This window comes from Platichthys flesus, chromosome 16 (genome assembly GCF_949316205.1).
Source record: "Platichthys flesus chromosome 16, fPlaFle2.1, whole genome shotgun sequence".
NCBI classification, from domain to species: domain Eukaryota; kingdom Metazoa; phylum Chordata; class Actinopteri; order Pleuronectiformes; family Pleuronectidae; genus Platichthys; species Platichthys flesus.
Window position 1 is genome coordinate 11,334,990 of NC_084960.1, and position 22,048 is coordinate 11,357,037.

Genomic DNA, 22,048 nt, shown 5'->3' on the forward strand with positions numbered 1-22,048 from the left:
CACACAAATGAGGCACAATCAATGTTTTCTGATCATAAAAATGTAAACTTTAAATACAATTGCTGATTTTCATTATTTCAGATTTAAAAACAATCTTTAGATTGGTCTTATATTAAAATATGTAAATACATTTTAGTGTGATAACTGATATGTTTTGAATTGTGCTATATTTTTGTTTAACTCACAAAAATAGGCACATGGTAGTGTGCTCTCAAACCCACTGTTGTAGCATCAGAAATATTAAAGGGCCCATATTGTGTCAAATAAATTTCCTGGCGTTTTATTGTCCGTAATGACTTGAAGGGGTCAGTAGGGACCCACAAGTGACTTCGCAGGCTGTTTCACTCATACAATTCTAAGAAATATGTTATGGAAAAGACTTGTTTCGTACTTCCTCCCCCTTATGAGTCTTATGGGATCGGACTCCTCTCTCAGCCCCACCCAGCCGGTCCCAGTCACCTCCACCAACACCACCCATCCACACCGAATGCGACACCAAGCAGACTTGTTGCTTAGCTAGCACCTTGTAAGCTCCCAAAGGCTAACCACGACAAAAAAACCTCCATGCACATTCCTCCTAAGAACGTAGCTGTTCGAGACCAGCGGTTACACTTAATTTTTTACGTGCCGTGTCGGTGTGCTCATTATGGAGTAAAGTCTATGTTTCTTCGTATTGAAACTCCGTACTGTAACTCGGGACGTGACTCCTACATTGGCCGACTGTCCTGCTAAAACTTGAACAAACATGAGGACGGTGTAACTTACCGTTCAGAAACCTCCTGTTGTAACGACTGTAAATATGTGGCTGGTCTTCCATAGATGTATCCAAACATAGCGTGACTTTCAGTTGTGTTTACAGCCATAGAGCGTCACATGTGCCACAATGAGACCGGTGATAGGCCTGGTCACCAGTCACTCAATCAGTCAGCCAATCAGATTAAGTATTTTTTTATTATCAATCAGTTTTACAGTTAAAGCTATCTAGCTTAAAAATAAACAAAAAAGTTTGCACTATTTGCCTGATTATAAGTTAGAGGTAACATGTCGCATGTTTCAGTTTTGTTGGTGGATTTGCCCCTTCAATGTTTTAATCATTAGCTGAGGCACATTTTCCCCAAAAGACAATTTCAAAACGCATTCACTGTTTTACACAACAGTGGAAACTCAACTCTTAAATTGTAAATTCAGTTTGTGTCGATTTACTGAGCTGTACACCCACATATCATATTTTATCATGTGGTCACTGTTCTGTGCCACTGTTATGCTCTTCCTCTCCTGCTGGTTTTTATATGCTGTATATTGTGTGTGTCCTTCCCAGAGGAGACATACCAGCAGATGGCTCGGGAGACTCTGGAGGAGCTGGACTGGTGTCTGGACCAGCTGGAGACCGTTCAGACCCACCGCTCCGTCAGCGAGATGGCCTCCAACAAGGTGCAAACCTGCCCACACGCACATCTCCACCTCAGTGTTAACTCAACATGGTCTCAGATGAACCGACTTTCACCATGAACGTCTAAATATTTCATTTCAATATTTCACCACGTCATGAGAAAGGATTTCAATGGGCTGCAGCTTTGCATAAAAAATGCAATTGCTAACTTCCTGTTTAAGAAGACACTCAGTGGCGAATACACAGCTCCACCATATGGAGGTGGAGCAAAAAAAAAAAATCTATCTGCTCTTGAAGTCATCACGTGCTGGGTTGTGCATTAGCAGCAGCAGGTGTTGAGAGAATGTTTCCTGGGTTTAGTTTCAGCCTTGTGGTAGTAATTGCATTGGTAAATAATTAATGTCGGCTGTACCCCATATGTGGTAAAAACCATCTTGGTAAACTAAATTGACAAATATTATTGGTTGCAGAGGTTAAGCGCTTGTGGTCGTAATGGCAATGACGCGCATAGAGGTTGGATTTTGATGCATTCTTTATCACAACACATCTCCATGCCTGTGTGTGTGTGTGTGTGTGCGCACATGGGCAAGCTCCGTATGCATTTGTACAGTATTTGTGGAGGCATTGGGAAAGGAGAGAGAGAGAGGGGGGGAGGGACAGGGATGGTCTGTGGGTGGGGAAGACATGAGAGGGAGGGGGGACTGGTCCTGATGCTGATGTCTCTGCTGTAACCTTGGTTGCTATCGAACAGCAGCAGGGTCTGCCCTTCCCGTTTAGTCATTGGCTTGCCACTCTGACCACGAGCTATGTAGTTTGGGCAACAACCAATGACATAGAGGCAATGCTCCTTTAATAGTGCTGAGTTTTAAAGGCACAGCGCTGTATACCTTCATTCTCGACATCCTTCCCATATTGCACTCCACTGTTTATTAATGGTGTTATTCTTATAATCAGGCTTATGATGACAGCACTGTGGAACATATGACAGTGGAAAGCTTTGAGGACATCGTTTGTGTCCGGGTGCTTTTATGTGTGTGGACATACAATGTGCAAAGAGAAGTCTCCTGGGGTAAACAGAGTCTCTGTGAATATGTCACTGCCTTTTAGCAGCCACAGCTAGGCTGCCGGAATCCTACGCACTGTGCCAACATGGAGGTACACACATGAATATTCCCACTCAGTCTCTCACTCTCACTCACACCCTCGCTCACACACATCTTTCCGACAGACGTACATGCTGTCTAGTCGCACATGCGCACTCGGGCTCGGAGCGGAGGCAAGCACAGACACACACACACGCACGCGCCTGCAGCCACACTGCCTGATTAGCTTGCGAGAGCTGTCTACAGCATCCAGGGAAATGGCGCAAGAGGCAGAGCATTGGAGGAGGAACGGCAGCCTAAAGCGGCAGGATTAGACCTCTGGCATTTTGGCCAGCTGAGGCATGGATTGACTTGGAGCAGGTCAATGGGCTACAGAGCTATCAGGACGCAGCCCGACAAACTATGGACTGATTGAGTGTTGCTGAGATCGGTGAGAGGCGGCACAGACAGGGTTGATGCACGGGTAGGACTGGGCCGGGCCTCTGGATCCGTACCGTGGGGGAGGGGCAGTCGACGCAGGGTGAGGGAGCGTGTTTTTCCAGACCACAGCTCTGGTGTGATTCTTCAGCCTGACCGTCTGCTACAGGCCTGCCAGCACCCCTCTCTGTCTCTTTCTCTCTCTCTTCCTCTCTCATCCTTTCCATCCTTGTTTTCCTCCTGCTCTCATCATTTACTTCCCTATTTTTCCCTTCCCCGATGTTCCTGCTGCCATCCAAACTCCCCTCACCTCCATCTGTAGATACCCCATTCCTCTTTATGCTCTGCCATCACCCTCTCCTCAGTCCTCTCACCTACATCATTTGAATCTTTTATTACTGTTTGTCAAGCAGCACAGTTCTCACAGCATCATTCATTCGTTTACATCTCTCTCACATTCCCTCTCCTCCCCTCCATTGGCTCCTCTCTGTGCCCTTCAGACGGTCCCTCGCTCCCTCTCCCCCACTGTTTCCCTGCATCTTCCCTTTTTCGGCTCCCATCCACCTCTACCCTGCAGTGACTGTAGATTTGGGTCAGTCTGCTCAGCAAATGGGATGAGATGTAGTCTCCAAAGCAGCCGGATCCAGGGGGCTCCTGGTCTGCCCATCAGGGGGACCCTCATTTTTGGACCACACTGAGGCTGGAGCCTGACTGTGGACTGACTGGGTGGCCGGCTTTGGGGTGCTGCATGTAGGCAAGGACAGTCTGCACCAGCAGCCCCTACCCTCACCCCCTTCCCCTGTTCCTTCGCCCCCTCTTCGGGGCAGCCGTCACTCTGGAGTGTCCCGGCTTGACTGGCTGTGGCCTCTCCACACACACCCGGACAACACCCTCATGCCACTGGGGCACCTGCAACCCCACCCCGCTCCACTACCGCACCTCCTGCCTGTGCCATCGGCCCAAACCCCCTACTACCCTAAACATGGGTGTGGTGGAGGCCATTGACCCTACGCCATCATCCTGCCCCTCGCCTGTACCAGGGGGCTACAGGCTGCCCCGCTCCTCCAGCTACAGCCCCCTGGAGGGGAGGGCTCGGGCAGAGCTGGACCTTGGTGCAGCGGCTGGAGGGGTTCTGGAGGGGGGTGGGACAGCAGCAGAGCGCAGGACGCCCTTAGTGGACCTGTTCTGTGAGACCTGCTCCAGGCCCTGGCTCATCGGCTGGTGGGACCAGGTAGGGCTCGGAGAGCTTGCAGAGGGCAAACAAGGCCTGGCAGTGGCCATCTTGGATAATAAACTGTGGACGCTACATGTGCAAACAACTGATAAACTAACTACTTTTCTTACCTGTCTTTTCATTAATCCAACAGTGATAGTGTCCGTTTGAATGTTTTTAAGGGAGGGTCTCAGAAGATGTTGCCTTTGGAGTTCACTTCATTAGACACTGATTTGATGTGGGGACGGATGGTGTTGTGTGTCAGACAGTGGATTTGTGAGAAACTGTAGAGCAGAATATTTGTGAGCGTGTTTGTTTACAGAATTTATACATGAAACGCAGGAACAGGGAGCTGTGGTAGCAGTACAAGAGTTTATTAACTCTGCTCAGTGCTTCTATATTACAGCAGCACTGTAAACAAAAACAATGTTAATCTCAGTGTTCCTCCTTCCAAACTCATACACACCAAGCTGCTTACAGTCTAAGAAACAGCTGTGGGACTCTGATGTTTAGTCCAGCCGTCTTTACTGCAGGTACATTGCAGTGTCACATAATGTCCGTTTCCGTCCTCCACACCTGCGTCCCACATCCCTCTATCTTTCTCCTGCTACCCGGAGGCTGGCCTCAATACAGGCTTAAGGAGGCAGAGTGTGTAGTGTGAGGACATGCTTATTGTCTCAGGACTGAGGGGCTGTTTCTTTATGTTCCAGTTTACTTTAGGTGTGAGAACATAAGAGTATTTTTAGCTATGTCAGATTTATATCCGTTGTGTTACCAAAACAATGTTTCATCTCTATCTTTTACCTTTGTCCTTTTACTTGTCTTTTTTCAATCTGAATCATATTGTGGAAGTTATAGTTGAGTAGGTCACATTTTAGCCTGTGTGCATATATATTTGCATGTTTTTCATGAACATAATTAGACGACAAAGCCTTCCTGGGTCCCTTTCTTATTCACGTGTATGAGGGTTTGTCCATGGTCATGTCTCTGCAGCGTTCGCATGTTTGCTTCATTAGTCAGTGTCAGAGGAAGAGTTGGTGTAGGTATTGTTTGTCCTGGCACTCGGACTGGCACTGTGGAAGTGTTGGTTGGCAGCTATGACTCAGCGTTACAGCATTAGGAAAGAAAGGAACGAGAGACTGTGAGAGAGACGAGGAGGAGGTTTGGTCTGAGCCGAATGCCGAAAGTGTGCCACTATACTGAACTAGATTGCCTGGCTTTGCATGACCCTACGGCTTCTACAATTTGTTGTCAGAGCAACTATTCGCGTTACCTATCATATAATGAGCTTCTGGCTGGAAAGGATGGATGCAAAAAAAAAGACATAACTGACAGGAAAAGAGGGAAAGGCAGTGGGAGCCCATGCAGTGTGTGAAACGGTAGAGAGGCAAAGTTGAGCCTGTGACGGAGCAGGATTTTGGTGCTCGGGGGCAGTAGTGGAAAGTGTTGTTTACCTTGAGAGGGTGGGAGGAGCAGATGTAAGCAACAGAGTGGCGTAGAGAGGAAGACAGCGGTAGAGGGGAGCGTTGACCTTGGCAAAGGTCAGAGACACCTGCCTCCTGCCTCAGATTGTCACCCAAGCAGCAACCGCTCTCACATCAAGCTGAAGGATTGACTGTGAGGAGGCAGTTGCCACGGCAACCGCTCCCGTTGCCATGGAGATTGCAATGTGTGAAAGATCAGTCAGTAGGACACAGACAGAGGGGTCTTGTCCGGATCGCATTGTGCCTTAACATGAGTTGAGCAACGGAGAACTGTCGAGCCTCCATCGATTTATCTATAGATACAAAAAGCTAAAAGCTGAAAAATCTGAGAGAACACTCAGGAGGACAGTTTTCTGTCTGTAGGGATAATGAATTCGCTTAATCACATTTGTGTCTGTACTGAAAGGACCTGCCGACTACCTGCTGAGGATTTCCATAGCAGATGTAGAGAGAACAATTCATATAATGATGTTCATCATGTTACAGTACCATATCAACACATGCAATCTAAATGCAAGCACAGGATATTGAGGCATTGAACATTATGTTCTCTTCTGAGACAAAGAGGAGGCATGATTCATATTTGATTTGCTCACTCTTTAGTGAATAGATCCAGGCTGAGGGTGATAATTTATGTTCTCATATTTGAATCACAGAAATGTTTTGGTTTTTTCAATGCAAATTGAATCTTCAGTCCAACTTGAACAATTCTGAAGGTTAAACACATGTCTGTAACCGTTGATGCTTTTTTATTCTTTGCAACTGCTGTTCAAGGTTCTCACTGTCTCTGTCCTTCCCCCCAGTTCAAGAGGATGTTGAACAGGGAGCTGTCCCATTTGTCAGAGATGAGTCGCTCAGGGAACCAGGTGTCGGAATACATCTCCACTACCTTTCTAGGTAAATCAAACCTGCCAGACATTTGTATCCATCCACCACAGCATGTACCCTTATAGCTTTGACCCAAGGTCACGCACAATCCTCAACAAGTCTCCATCCTGACTGACTTTTGACCGTTGATCTTTCCTAGATAAGCAGAATGAGGTGGACATCCCGTCCCCGACCTTGAGGGAGCGGGAGAAGCCCATGTGTCACATCAGCGGTGTGAAGAAGCTCACGCACAGTTCCAGCCTTTGCAACTCCACCATGCCTCGCTTCGGCGTGAAGACAGAACACGAGGATGCATTAGCCAGGGTACATAGATTGAAAAGATACACACACATGGAGACAATTAGCCATACTGTAAGAACACAACATTTTCAAAAGACAGGGACAATGTATTTCCTTACCCAACTCCACCCATCCATCTGTCCAACTTTCCATCTAGCTCTGTCATACACATGTTTACATCTTTTACCCTACATTTTTCCACAAGCTTAAACGTCACATGCATCTTTCTGACATAGAGTCTGAGTTTTTTCCTTCTAGAATCATCATGGTAAAATTTTCTGCATAAGGAGAAACCAATTTTGTCACAGGCAGGACCCACAGCACGCCAAAAACATCGCTCTGGCCATTCAAGTTTCATGCAATCTCCTCTAACCTAACATAAACTGCTGGAATGTTGTACTGATGTGGGCCATTGTTGTCCGTTGTGCCTTCAGGAGCTGAGCGACTTGAACAAGTGGGGCCTTAATATCTTTCGTGTGGCAGAATTCTCTAATAACAGACCCCTCAGCTGCACAATGTTTGCCATTTTCCAGGTGAGTGAGAGAAACCAGGCTTTGGATTATACAGTAGCCTATAACATGTATCTTCATTTATCTGCGACCATGACCCCCCTGTGGAATTTCCCCCGGTGCAGGAGAGAGATCTATTGAAGACCTTTCGGATCCCAGTGGACACATTTGTCACCTATGTAATGACCCTGGAGGACCACTATCATGCCAATGTGGCTTACCACAACAGCCTCCATGCTGCAGATGTCACTCAGTCAACTCACGTACTGCTGTCCACACCAGCTCTAGATGTAAATACCTCTACTAGTTTTTCCAATGACCAACACACCAAATGCACTGATTACCTCACGTGCACATAAATACCAGCCCCCCCCCCCGCAAAAAACCTGTTATGCTGCAGTTCTGATTGTTTTTGTCTGTTCTCTGTCAACGCTCTCTGACAGGCGGTGTTCACTGATCTAGAGATTCTAGCTGCGTTATTTGCCGCTGCCATCCACGATGTGGATCATCCAGGAGTGTCCAACCAATTCCTCATAAACACCAGTGAGTCGAAAGGAGATTAAGAAATGTACAACGTAGTAAAATAGAATGACTAAATACTAGTTATGTACATTTTTGATGGATTATATTAAAACAAAATAAAATTTGAGTGAAATAATGATGAATTCAAAATCTGGCCTTGTGTTTATTTTATATATTAGATTTTTTATGTTTGGCTGACTGCTTTCATCCTAAATTAGAGTGAGAAACACTTATTTAACATTTATAATTTTTTGTTGTTTGAGTTTGTTGTGTGAATTGTGGCTTTCCAGTTGTTCTAACTGGAGATGCACGTCTGTCTGGATTCTAATCTAATCTGCACATTTATGAACAGTTTCCGCCAGAGTTTCTGGTAATGAGAGCATTCTGATGATGACGACAACAATGTTGTATTGTGCATCCCTCAGACTCAGAGTTGGCCCTCATGTATAACGATGAGTCTGTGTTGGAGAACCATCACCTAGCTGTGGGCTTCAAGCTGCTGCACGAGGAAAACTGTGACATCTTCCAGAACCTCAGCAAGAGGCAGAGACAGAGCCTGAGGAAACTCGTCATCGATATGGTGAGTGTCGTCCATTCACTGGTTCTGTATCATGGAGATAACACCCCCTCCTCACTTCTCATCAGCTGCTACTTAACTCTCTATCATCTCCTACCACCCAGCTGTTTTTTATACCACTGTCCGTTTATTTGTAAGCAAGACTACAAAAATAATAATAGAATTCCACAAAACTTGCTGAAAGGATGCGTTCTGGGTCATATTTATTAAATTTGGGGGCAGATCCAAGACTTTTTACGCTTTCTTTAACATTGTGAGATAGGGCGTGTTACAGGAATTTCACTGTTTTCAAAGGGATTCATTCATGGATCTTGATGAAAATATAATCGGCCACATTTGGGGAAATAAGTTCCATGAGTGTGTACCATTTGGTGCAGGTTGATTGAATTTAAGGGGAGTGTTGGGCCTTGGGGTGGTTTTGCACCTGTCTAAGTGCCACTCTAGTTTCTCTAATGCATTCATATCAATCACTCCTCTCTCCAGGTTTTGGCAACAGATATGTCAAAACACATGAGTTTGTTGGCGGATCTCAAGACGATGGTGGAAACCAAGAAGGTGACAAGTTCTGGAGTACTGCTGCTCGACCATTACAATGATCGGATACAGGTGAGATCTCATATGTTTTGCCGTTAAGCAAATGTTCAGAGTCAGTTGCAAAGCACTGTAATGGTATGTGCAGTTAATTCAGACTGCTATAAAATCAAAAAAGGGGTCTTGTGAAAATTGGTACAAGACCCAAGTTTTTATATACGAGTGAAGGGATCGGTTTGGATAAGCCGTAAATAAGTCTTCTCAGGTGAAGGTTTATTTTCGTTTCTGTGTGGCTCCTGTGGAATCTTTGCTGGATGCAGCCTGTGCATTGGAGATATGACCTTGTCATGATTTATGTGCCCCTCGTCAAGATGTCTTGCTATGGCTATGCAGGGAACATACAAACCAGAATAAGCTGTATCTTCATGGATGAGGCTAACTGCTTGGAGATTACAAGAAGTTGAACAATGCTGTATCTGATTTAACGCTTTGTAACAAATCTGTAGAATCAAGGCAGAGATATTTATGATGTAGGGGTGGGAGTTGGTTGTTTTGACAATGAAGAAATTGAGGAATCTTTTTACGGACAAGAAGTTGTGTTGGGAAAGAACTTTTCTGGATTGAGTTTGAAGGACTGTGAGGTGATCTATTGTATGTTTCTTTTCCTATCTCTATTCAAGAGCATGGTCTTTCAGTTTGAGTGCAGGACTTATTTTTTTTGTAATGCTCTCACTCAAACCCCTGCGCTAACACTCAAATATACCCTGCTAGAGCGAAAATTGTGTGCTTGCACTCGTATATTTTGTTGCTTGTTGCTTCTCCTGCGGTCCAGCTCTTCTTGTTGCACTTACGGTGCTTTTGTGTGCATGTGAACCCTAGGCTCTCTGATTCCTCCTCTGCTCTCGTTCTTCTTCTTCTGCGTTTGGATATTGTTGTGCATCAGGTCTGTCAAAGTTCCCCAACCAATAGTGATGACGAATGGAACTGTTAAGCCCGTGTTTTGGTTACCTTTGCTGTTGGTATTGTTTCTATAAAATACAGAGTAAAAAATAAACAGGGTGGTGTCTGCTTTGTGTTTATAGTTTGCTAGCAAATGTGTTCTAATAACTTAACAATCCTTAATGATATCCTTTATTCAGTCGCTCCATGTTGACAGGGATTCTTGCTCCATGAAAGTGTATTTTTTTTTTTTTTTTAAAGGTAATTTTTGTCGATTTTGGCGCCTCTGTGGAAAATAGTGTTTACACTGTCAACTGTCCTAAAATCATCGGTCCAGACAGCATGTGCATTGGACATTACTACAGCTTGCATTCTATTGGTTGGGGAATTTGACAGACTGGTTGCACAAAATAATCCAAACTGAGAGTATACGTTCTCCACGATCACAGAAGCAGTGGGAGACAAATTTAAGACAGCGTAAAAACAGTGATGTCGATCTTTGAAAATGATAAACGTACAACTTCAAATTTTGAGCGGAAACTGAAGGAAGGAGAAGGGAGAGACGTGGGGGGTGACTAAGCTTCCTAATTTTTGAAAAACAGGCCTGGATTTTATTCAAGTAAAAGGACAGCATAAGGCAAATAATCCTTGTACATATCTGAATACAGGACGGTGTAGGGTGTTCACAATGATGCTAATACAGCAGTGTGTTTGTCTTGCAGGTTTTGAGGAACATGGTGCACTGTGCTGACCTGAGCAATCCTACGAAGCCCCTGGCCGTGTATCGACAATGGACGGAGAGAATCATGGAGGAGTTCTCCAGGCAGGGAGATAAGGAGAGGGAGCGAGGGATGGAGATCAGTCCCATGTGCGACAAACACACAGCATCTGTGGAAAAGAGCCAGGTGAATGAACTGCTATGAAACACGCACTAACGATTCTGCACACAACGGGATATCTGTTAATGCTGAAGGTGGGGCGATAACTCCAGCACAGAGAGTGATCCATCATCTCTGATCACAGTAGTCACCCTCATACATTTTTATGCCGATTTGCAGCAAGTGAAAATGACACCCCTGTGCTTTAGTTGATATGTGAGTGATATGCTTCTTCTCTTGATTCAGGTGGGATTCATCGACTACATTGTCCACCCGCTGTGGGAGACATGGGGCGACCTGGTGCATCCTGATGCTCAGGACATCTTGGACACTCTGGAGGACAACAGGGACTGGTACCAGAGTAATATCCCACAAAGCCCCTCGCCACCTCCTGTTGACAAGGATCTGAACGTCTGCATGGACAAATTTCAGTTTGAGCTCACCCTTGAAGACAGTTCTCCGATAGATCAGGGAGACGAGGGTGACAAGCCCACACCAAACCACGTGGTGCAGGTCATTCAGGCAGAGGAGGAGGATAAAAAAGAAGAAGAGGAAGAAACGATGGCTGTGGAGGAAACTGAGGACACAATAGAAGAAGAAGACGAGGTGGCGATGGATGAAGAGGAGTTGGGGGATGAGCAGGAGGAGGAACTGAAGACTCATCTGGAGGTGACATTGGAAAAGGAGAGACTTTCTGACACAAGTCCTGTAGAGGAAGAGGAGGATTCTTCTTCACAAGCTGAAGATACATGAGTTCTGCTCCTGCATCTCCCTCCTCACTTGCACACATTAACTTGTTCATCCTTTCCATGGCCAAACCAAGAACAAATAAGACTGCAATGACAATACAGACCTTTAAATATATTTTTCAAAAAGGGAAAAAATTCAAAATCGCTTAAAGAGAAGTTAATTACACAGCAACTGTAGATTTGGAGCGGCGACAAGTCCTTCGGCATATTTTCACGATGAACTTTGAACTGAGGGGAATTTAGAGGAGCATTATCGAAGGGCAACTGAAGACGGCGTAGCACTCTGGGACTGGAAATGCACACACAAACACACATGAAGTGACATACGCACATATGAGACACAAGAGCAGGAGTCACAAAGAACACACCAATGCAATGTGTGTGTGCCTGCATTTGTCGTGCGGGACAATGTAGTTCCATATGTACACACACACACACACACACACTTGACTGTATGTTTGTATGTGTGCATTTACATGAGGGACCTTGATCAGTAAAGAATCTCTTTGGAAAAAGCCATCTCTTAACGAAGTATTAACTAGTGTCAGTCAGTATTAGTAATTCATGTTTGTTAGAATCTCACCAGAAACCGTTCTCCTCAGAAAAGCTACAGTCCAAGTGACTTTTTTTTTTCCATTTCTGTCGGAAAGAAAAAATTAGAGAATCCACAGAGTTGGAGGAGGAAGAAATACAATTTAAGGAAAGGAAGATGCTGCGACGAAGGGGCCTCCAGGTCCCATACCCCTTTTCCCTTTACGAGGAGAGTGCTACTGGTTCAAGATGGCTCTGTGCCTTTCTGAAACACCAGCTTCCTGATTGGAGCTGTCGTGAAGCAATGCATTGTGGGACAGGAGTGTCTGGTTTTTGTTGTCATTTTTGATTGTCCCTCGTTCAAGATCTCTCTTTATTGTTCATGGTATTGTGGTGTGTTTCTCACACGTACAGTTTCTGTGGTGACATGTTTTACGCTGTAAGTCTTCCTTTCGTTGCTCTTCTGGTGATACAATAACTCAGAACTCTAGATGCAGAGCAATCACTACCATCACCACCAGAGCCCCCCCAGTGGACTCTTTCCAGCTTATGGTTCTTTCTTATTAGAATGATTTTTTTTTTTACTTTCTGATAATAAGCCATGAGATGCTTGGAAGCATAAGTTTTGCCTATTTTCTATTTAACACTTGCTTAATATGTTGATGGGATATTCAATTATTTCCTCAGCAGAACAAATCTCCACTCACTCGCTCATCCCACATCCCACTTGCACTCGTGCGTTCACGTCTCCTCATACTCAAACAGTTCTCGCCAAAGTAAAGGATGAGAAACATCGGTGCGTGGAGTGATTTGAAGGAACGCTGAAGCCAGAATGTCAGGGAAAGAAAGCGTGACACGGCCAAAAGGATGTCTGAAAGTCCCTCAAAATCCTTGTCATGTTTGATGCTTTTTTGCCTTAATGTCAGAAGCAGGATTCATACCTGCGAGTATGTAGATTTCTAAGATATATAATAGATATCCCAGTATATTTATATCACGTCTGTTAATTATTTCTGTGAGTATCAGTGAGTCTATACACGATGTATCCAGCATTGCATTCAGAGGGGATAGGGAAACATTGCTGCCAATTAGTTGTAATGTTGTTTCTGTGTTTGGGCCAACATTAAGAATGTGTTGGGTTTTGTTTTTATCAGGATGGTGAAATGACGACTTTATTGCTACCTAGGGGGTGTGCGGAGAAAATTAGCAATTTGGAGTTTTACAGGTGATGAAAATGAATATGGACGTCCTTTTGTTTGGAATCTGACCAGATATTCATTCACTGACGTGATGGAGTTAAAGCTTGTGTGAGTCTGTTTGCGTGGCTGGTTGTGTGTGTGGTCATGAGTAAGCGGGTGAGTTACAGAAAGAGGTGGCAGGACGCTGAAGGTGTTGTCATATGTGTTGTGTGCATTCACTCCCTGGCATCAGCACATGTCTTTGAACGGTGTTTATAGGGTCCGATCAGCACAGATTAAATAGGTCACAGTCTGTTTAGGTGTTTGTTTTCTCACAGGGTAAGACTATTAATAATTATTGTTGAGAATGTTCTCAACACTCATGTGAGTGTGGTTCTTTAGAGGGTAAGGGCAAGTTCCTGCAGGTCAGAAACTGAGCTCATCTGAAGACGCCACAGCTCGGTGCAACAGTAGCCTGTGTGTTTGACCTGCTCCGTCGCAGAGCTGCCACCACACAGGTTTTCTTCTGGTGGAATGGGAATCCAGGATTACTCTTGCAGTCACTAAGAATAAAAAAAAGATTCCCGTATGCATCAGCCTTTTACTTTTAACAATGTTGCTTTGTTTTTGTGGCTTCTTGTTCTGTCATAAGCTATAAAAACATTAATATTTAATTGCCATACAAACACGATACTGTAGCAATTGTTTCTTATTAAGAAAAATTATTCAATTGATTGATTGCTGCCATTCTTTTTAAATGATGAAAAGAAAACCATGGGAAGTGTTTTCTTTGAACAGTTTGTGTACAGTTTATTTTTATATCATTCTGGTGGATGGTCTGGAAAATGAATCATGTGTTTATGACGATAATAGCTATAAGCATTACCACTCTTGTACATAATGTAATATTGGATTGTAAATTATAAATTTATCCAAGTCCTAATGATTGAAAAATAACCACTTGAGGTTGTTGAGTGAAACACTGAAGCACTGCAGGCCACATCCTCACGTTTTCATTCGTTATATTTTTGCTCACTTTTGCTCCAACATTCTGTCACTTTTTTTAAAATTGTGCACATTTATTGTTAAAAAAATGAATCCCTTTGTACCAGCACTTTATTTCGTCAGGTTTTGAGGCAGACAGTGTGGGATTGGGTTTGCTCATTGGATCGGTCACTTGTTGATTTTCTTCCATTGGACCAAACTACAAACCCTCATTGTGCAGCAGTCAACGTTGACCCCTGTCTAGAGGCATAATCAAACCGACTAGTCCTTCTCTCCTTAATATCCAAGTGAGATTGAACTTCTTTGTCTGATAAAGTCAAACGCAGGCCGATGGAGTCACATACGATGTGACGTGTTCAAATAGATGTCCTTATTTGACTCTGGACTTCACCTCTGTTTCTTAGTAACTTTAATTACTAGCCCGAGAGCCTCAATGTCCGTCCCATGGTGGCCTAACGAGCTGGTTCCCATCAGACTGACTCCCTCTGAGAATAAATCTCTGGGCTTTAATTCATGTGTTTGTTCACAAATAAGAACGATTATTCAAGGGAAAAAAACTACATGAAATGATTGTAATATTTGTAAATGATCTTGCTGTAATGTGTAAAATGTGTCCAAGTTATTTTTTATTATATTATTTTTATGAACGTTTTTTTCCTCTTGACAGAGCTGAGGTGTCATTTTGTGAATAAATGCATTTAATAAGCAAACATCTATATATAAAACTATTAAAGTATATCAGTATATTTTTCTTTTATTTCACTGTTCAGTACTGTAAAGTGTGTTAAAAATACAAATAAAGTAAGATTTTTATATCAAATGCAACACCGTTGTCATGTTTGCTGCTTTTACAGTTCATTTGTCAGCATTTTACTTTATTGTTTGTACGTATTATTTGCATTAATACTATTCATTCAATAGTACAGGGGCTTCTGACTGTGGCAAAGTGTAGTACTCACAACATGTTGCAGGCAACACCCCTTGGTCCTTATGGGCTTTTCAAGTCCCAGCCGGTTTTCAGTCCTAATCCTCTGTTGGGTCAGACATACACATGCACACAGACTGTAAAAACATATATGGCTTCATTCATATTAGGATATGCTTGCAGAACATATATGGCTGATGTTTAAAAAAATATATATCGTGAAATGAGGTACTGTGCAAAGGTGTTCAGATCCATCACATAGTGCCACCTGGAACTCCTGGACAACAAGGATCCCAAACACATAATCTATGTTTCTGACTTCTTTTTCTGGAGTCAGATGGCTTGGCCCCCACAGAGCCCGCGTTTCAACATCATGGAGATGGTTTGGGACTTAAAGAAGAGACAAGGAAACAATTTGATTCACAGAAGAAGACCAACATTACTGTATGTAGGGAAGCCGGTGCTTTGATAGCTACAACGAATATTTGACTCTGTTTATATTTTTTTTCTTGTTTGATTGTATGTTGCACAGTGTTCAATGGGAAATAAAAAGCACCCTCCCCTTCTACTTTAGATTTTTGCACCAACCTGCACGTTTGATGAATAAATGATACGTTTCAAATTCGATGTTATTCATTCATCTGTTGATATTACTCACAGCGTGGAAATAGTTCAGACCGTGACTCTGACACGAGATGGCTGCATCCTCACCTGCACCCATAATCCTCCACTTCAGACAGGTGCCACCGCTCTCCGCCAATCACGGGCACGAAATCAACCAGTCGTCCAATCAGACTGAGACAAGACGCAGCGAGGGGGGCTGGGTGTGTACGCATGCGCGTTGTTGACCCGGAAGTCGGTGCAAGAGTCCGGTGAAGATTAGCTATTAGCTTGTCCTCTGGAGAAAGAACCGCTCACTGAAGCTGTCTTCGTCTCTTCCTGCCTCGTTAACCCTGCTCGCTCACGGTATTGGTGCTTTACTTTAACAACGTACGTGTGGTTAGTATTTTACCGATGTGTGTATTTTGCTAGGAGCTAAAGTTCTATGGGATGAAGTTAGCATTCATCCATTAGCTCCATCCGCAACTGAGTCATCACCTTCTGTCAAGCAAGCTGGCGACTAATGTAGATGTTTTTGGTTGTCACTGGGGTTTCCTTGAGTTTATCTACATCATGTATGTTATTTACAGGCGGTTCCGGTGCATCTCGCTAACATCTGACCCAGTGCAGAGCAGAACCATCAGGATGTCCTGTCATGTATGCCACCACCTCCGCCTCCTCCTGCTGCTGCTGGGTGTCGGGGTCTCTGCGGTTGAAGTGCTTCGCCCTCGGGGTGTCCCTCTATCAAGTAAGCCTCTATAAAACCCATGAGGAAACTTCACGGTTAAATTGTTGGTGCCCTTGGGCTAGTTAGATATTTAAAGTTTAAAGTTCACCAGAGAAAGAAAGCCTCTCTTTGAGCCTGTGTGCTGCTGGTGTTGGGCCAAAAACTGATTATTCTCCAGGAACTCTAGAGATATGTTTATTGTAGCTTGTAACTGAATAATTACATGGGTGGCCAAATAAGTGTATGCAGTTTAGAGCATTTAGACAACGTGATTAAAGGCAATACTATTGTTTTTGTTTTTTTTTCCTTTTTAATATTTGGAAGCTACACTTGTATCTGAAAATACATCTATTTTCTCTTTGCAATTATCCTGACAACTCTTTGGTACTAAACCCCGGATTGTATTTACGTCCTCTTGCTTCATCATTAGGTGTGAAATCTCGAGAGATGCCCAAACTTTGATATTCATCTGTAAATCTGATGAAAGCTCTGCTCTCTCCAGTTTAACTGTCACGGTATTTACTTTATTCCTTTGTTCACCCTCCTTGACAGAACGGCAGTTCTATGAAGAGGGCAAAGAGTTTACTTGCCTGGATGGCTCCCGCAGTATTCCCTTTGACAGAGTGAATGATGACTACTGTGACTGCCGGGACGGCTCAGATGAGCCAGGTTCGTACATCCTGCCTCCTTGAGATACGCCTGGACTTTTCTATTCTGTATAATAAAGCAGTTTTTTATATTTGATATCGCAATTTAATTACAGGCACTGCTGCTTGTCCCAACGGCAGCTTCCACTGCACCAATGCAGGTTTCAAACCGGCCTTCATCCCCTCGTCCCGCATTAACGACGGCATCTGTGGTATGAGTTTGAAGCTGTGCAGACTAGTTCCTTTTCACATGTTTTGTGTGGTCAGGTTTTTTGTAATGTCTTTGTGTTCTCCCCAGACTGCTGTGACACAACAGACGAGTACAACAGCGGCGCTGCCTGTCAGAACACCTGCAGGTGGGGATGCTTTGGGATTTATATCTAAATAACTCCTTTGTGATTTACAGTCTTAACCTGATTTCTTGTTTAATCTTGCAGGGAGATGGGGCGCAAAGAGAGGGAGAGCATGCAGAAGATGGCAGAGATCGCTAAGGAGGGTTTTCTGCTTAAAAAACAGCTAATCCAAGAGGCCAAGAGGGGCATAGAGGATAAGAAGGTGTGAACTCATTAAAAAAAATATTGAGTTTATTTCAGAGTCCCAAAATATGTCACATCTGACAAGACTTATTAGTGTCACACTGCAGTTATTTTTTACTGTTGCCTTTGTGAGCTGAGATGTTTTTAAATCAAATTTTCTCTGTTATAAATGCCAATACATTGTTTCATATTTAAAAAAAAATTGACAGTATTTCAAAAAACTTTTTTAATTTGTCTCATCAGGCCAAACTTGTTGAAGTTGAGGCCATTAAGAAGGATCTGGAAGAGAAGGTTGAGGCTATGAGAACCGTAAAGGAGACTGCAGAGGAGCCAGAGAAAGTAGCTAAAGAGCGCCATCTGAAGGCCTGGGAAGGTAAATGAGGATATGAAAGTACATTGTCTTTCGTTTGCTCTGAATATCATGTTACAGATACTATTGTCTAAATTTTTAATTAGATTGAGATGAAAGAACGTCTTGCCTGAACAAAATAATATTGTAATATTCAATAGAACCACATGTGTGATAAAAGTCACTGATAATGTAACTTATATTTGTTTCAGAACAAAAAGCTATCATTCGTATGGAGAAGGACAAGGCAAGAGTAGCTGCTGTATTTCTTGAACTGGATGATGATGCTGATGGCTTGTGAGTATTAGCGGCCTCCAAAATTATTAGCATTCATAATGAGACAAAAGTCATAGTGTAGTGAGGTTGTGGGGCAACTTTCAAAACAAAAACAGCATGAAGTTGTGCATAGAAGACAAACACAATTTCTAAATCTGTAACCCTTTTTATTGTAGTTTGTCTTGTTTAACTGAGAGATCCCTATATTTTCTGAGCAAAAATGTCTGACACTAGATTATTGCTCTTTGAAAAGTTAGCTGTTCTTATCTACACTTGACTTGACTAACAAAAGGAATTATTTACTTTTGTTTCTCAGCATCTCAGTGACTGAGCTTCTTTCCCATCCTGAGCTCAATCCAGATTCAGATGATTCCTTCACCGAAGAAGAGGCTCAGGTAAATGTTTTCCTCTTGTGTTGTTCCAAAGTATTTAAAAATTCAGAAGCTTAACAGATTCAAATGTGAGTTTTGTCCTTGATTTGTTCAGGAAATATTGGGAGGAGTGGAGCGTGTGGACCCAGTAGGATTTGAGGCTGTTTGGAATACCGTCAAAGAAAAATACATATCAGAGGTAACAACCTGGTCATTATTTCACTAAACTCGTGTGTGAAAGCCTCTGCTGCTCTAATGTGTGACTCTTTGCCAACAGGCCTCCACAGACACACCAGCACCAGTGGAGACTCCACAGGAGGAGACGAGGGAGCCAGTCCCCGAAAACGACTCTGAGCAGTACCCTGAAGACGACCTCCCAGAAGATGAAGAGGAGGAGGATGAAGAAGACGAGGATGACGACACAGATGATGCAGACTATAAGGTAAGCCCACCGACTTTCTCTATCAAACTTAATACTGGATGACTCCAAGTTAATTTCAGTGAGTCATTCTCATCTGTGTTTGATATGCAGGCCCCTCCTATAGAGGCAACTCCAGAAAAGAAGGATGATGACACTGAGGGCACTATGCCGGCATATGACCAAGAAACGCAAAACCTTATTGATGGTAAGTGAATGACTCAAGCAGTCCTCATCTTTGAGTGAGTGAGTCACACTGTAAAGTTCCAGGAAAAAAGGAGCGATGTGATTTTGAATGTTAATCTGCCATCATATAAAAAACATCATATCATTCTGGTAAAATCAATAAATGGATATGTGGAAAACAAGGGGATTTATTGAACAGCTATATTGCCTTTTATATGAATTATGGTCGGTTGCTTGTTTAATACAAAAGCATTTATTCTGGGTATCTGATTCGTAGCTGCTCAGAAAGCCAGGGATGACTTCGATGAGGCTGAGAGAGCTCTCCGGGAAGTGGATGATCAGATCAAGTGAGTTGCAATTCTGGATGCGGTTGAGCTTCTTTCCCAATAATGTAATCCGTGTTTTTCAGTCAAACTGTCAACAGCAATAGTTTGTTATTTTGTTGATCAGTGTGTTTAATATTTAAAGTCAGTAAAATACAAAAAAGATGATTTCTTGGATTTGCTTTTGGTTTCCAGGAACATTGAGAAGGAAATTTCCTTTGACTTTGGACCCAATGCTGAATTTGCCCATCTCTACAACCAGTGTTATGAGTTGTCTACCAGCGAGTATGTGAACACTAGCTCTTTTTGCAGTCCTTATTCTGTAAGTTCCTACTTCTGAAGGTCTAAGTCCATCCATTGCTTTCAGGTACATATACAGGCTCTGTCCGTTCAACAGAGTATCCCAGAAGCCCAAGTATGGTGGATCTGAAACCAACCTGGGGTAAGATGTTGTTCCCTCTTGTTTCTGTTGTTTCTATACATTTGCAGTGTTCTTCAGACAATTGACTGCACGTTCCTTTTCTTTCTGTAGAACGTGGGGAAAATGGGCAGGTCCTGAAGATAACATATATTCTATGATGAAGTATGAACAAGGAACAGGATGCTGGCAAGGCCCTAACAGGTCCACCACAGTGAGTTTCAGCCAGCCAGACCAGACACGATCTTTTCTGTGCTTGAATTTACTCCCTGATATCTGTTTCTCCATTGACAACACATGAGGAAATGTTTGATCTTGCTCCCTTAGGTTAAATTAACATGTGGAAAGGAGACAGTTGTGACATCCACCTCAGAGCCCAGTCGCTGTGAGTACCTGATGGAGTTCTTCAGCCCTGCCATCTGCAAAGAGCCTCCAAACCTGGATTCAGAGGTGCATGACCACGAAGAGCTCTAGGTCCATTTTAATATGTGAGTAAATCTTACATTTTTTCTGTTTCTTGCTAGACTCTCTGAGATATAAAATCATGACACATTGTATGACGCACATATGAGTTTCTGGAGGGACCCTTTCAATCTCTTATAGGATTTCAATTGATTCATGTTTCTGACCATTATTATATTTCATTAAATATGAACTGATCTCAATTTCCTCATGGGGCTCACTAAAACAAAAATAAAAACAAGTGACAGTCAGTTTGTTTGCAAAGGAAACACCTTGTGCTTCACTTTAGAAGAAGAGCAGGACAACCACAGGATGATTGTAATGGCTACAGTATTTGAGTTCATTGAAGTTGTCAAGTTCAGAGGATTAAGAATGAATTAATGGTAAGAATTTGTAACAATGCACTAAATGGTTGAGTAACCCTAAACTGCACTTTGGGTCCGGAAACCTGTAAACAATCTTGTGACATATGCGTTGCCTTACTGGTGCTGTCTTGCATCCATCCATTACTACAGAAACCTGTTCCACATTTCAGTCCAATGCATTGATATAATCCAATATCTTACAATATATATCATGTACCATAGAAATTTCCTTTCTAGTGGTCCCACCATTACCCTGACTAGATCTAGTGTTGTGTCTATTGATATATTCCTGTGAGACTCAACCCTGTTGCTGTACAAATTATATATCACATGAAGCTTACCTTGAAATAAACAAAGATTATAAAAATGCTACTCTTACTTATTATGTTTTATAATTGAACTTTTAATGGCTTCCTGGAATTTGAACAAAGTTGATCTTTATGATGATGATAGTGAGGAGGACTGAAGGTCTTTTTAACCAGTTTAAATTGTAGCAGTTAAATGTCTGTGACAAAACGATAGGAAAAAAACAGTTAAATTCAGAGCACAGATAAAGCACAAGAAGTGGATCCATCACTGTTGTAAATGCTTATTCTTCACATAATAAACCTATAGGGATTAATTGCAGCTAAACTGCTCTTCCAATTTAACAACTGCAAAGTCGGGACTTCAGCAAACAAGTCACGGAAATGATAGCGTGTGCTGTATTTTTTTTTTTGACAGGTTGTTCCTGAGGGACCACACCTTGCTGTGAGCAACATCCCCTTGTTGTTGGTTAACAGCTCAGAACAAATTATGGAAATTCCACGTAGTCATCTACACTTCCAACTTCCACTACATGTTTTTTTGATTTTCCAATTTGTGTCAGATGTGGTGTCATTCCATTGTTTTGAAATAAACTGCTTTTATCAAACTCCAAACAACACTGTCCATTTGTAATTCATCAGAGCCTATACTTATTGTGTTATGTTAGTGGTGGCTTCCAATGATGTTATATACAGTTTTAAATAGTAGTAGTAGTTATAATGAAATACACTTCCAAAACATAAAAACCTAAATAAAATGTTAGAAGCTTTGTTTAGAAGCAGTTACCTCTTCCTCTGTTCCTTCTTTCTAACAAACAAAACATTTAGTACACCTCTTTGTCTACATTCATTAAAATAATATAAAATATGTATCCACTTATCAAAAGACATGCTACTTAACTAGCTGACGTGCATGACACTACACAGAAACATGTCAAATATGTAGT

At 42.7% G+C, this 22,048-nt stretch overlaps 2 protein-coding genes across 5 annotated transcripts in view; both read left to right on the forward strand.

The window, feature by feature from the left end:
- Positions 1-15,018, forward strand: part of pde4a (phosphodiesterase 4A, cAMP-specific) — a 41,139-nt gene extending 26,121 nt beyond the window's left edge. For 2 of the 3 annotated variants that reach the window (XM_062408007.1, XM_062408008.1), the window contains exons 6-15: positions 1,319-1,431; positions 6,411-6,504; positions 6,635-6,798; positions 7,209-7,307; positions 7,409-7,573; positions 7,727-7,826; positions 8,231-8,385; positions 8,866-8,988; positions 10,575-10,757; positions 10,977-15,018. In XM_062408007.1, the coding sequence (XP_062263991.1) occupies positions 1,319-1,431; positions 6,411-6,504; positions 6,635-6,798; positions 7,209-7,307; positions 7,409-7,573; positions 7,727-7,826; positions 8,231-8,385; positions 8,866-8,988; positions 10,575-10,757; positions 10,977-11,483 (1,703 nt within the window). In that variant the 3' untranslated portion in view covers positions 11,484-15,018. Of the gene's footprint in view, positions 1-1,318; positions 1,432-2,560; positions 4,142-6,410; positions 6,505-6,634; positions 6,799-7,208; positions 7,308-7,408; positions 7,574-7,726; positions 7,827-8,230; positions 8,386-8,865; positions 8,989-10,574; positions 10,758-10,976 lie in introns of those variants that run through there. The other variant, XM_062408009.1, reaches the window with a different exon arrangement.
- A 914-nt stretch (positions 15,019-15,932) lies between these two features.
- On the forward strand, positions 15,933-21,719 carry prkcsh (PRKCSH beta subunit of glucosidase II). 2 transcript variants are annotated; one of them, XM_062408017.1, is made up of 18 exons: positions 15,933-16,084; positions 16,309-16,466; positions 16,998-17,114; positions 17,209-17,304; positions 17,391-17,448; positions 17,530-17,647; positions 17,872-18,001; positions 18,190-18,274; positions 18,570-18,648; positions 18,740-18,823; positions 18,902-19,066; positions 19,157-19,250; positions 19,506-19,575; positions 19,747-19,836; positions 19,919-19,993; positions 20,084-20,183; positions 20,297-20,457; positions 21,520-21,719. In XM_062408017.1, exons 2-17 carry the CDS (start codon positions 16,364-16,366, stop codon positions 20,441-20,443), a joined length of 1,611 nt encoding a protein of 536 aa, XP_062264001.1. In that variant the 5' UTR covers positions 15,933-16,084; positions 16,309-16,363; the 3' UTR covers positions 20,444-20,457; positions 21,520-21,719. The 2 variants fall into 2 exon arrangements, with proteins under 2 accessions (XP_062264001.1, XP_062264003.1); XM_062408019.1 differs by having other exon boundaries at positions 15,952-16,108.
- The last annotated feature ends 329 nt before the right edge of the window (positions 21,720-22,048 follow it).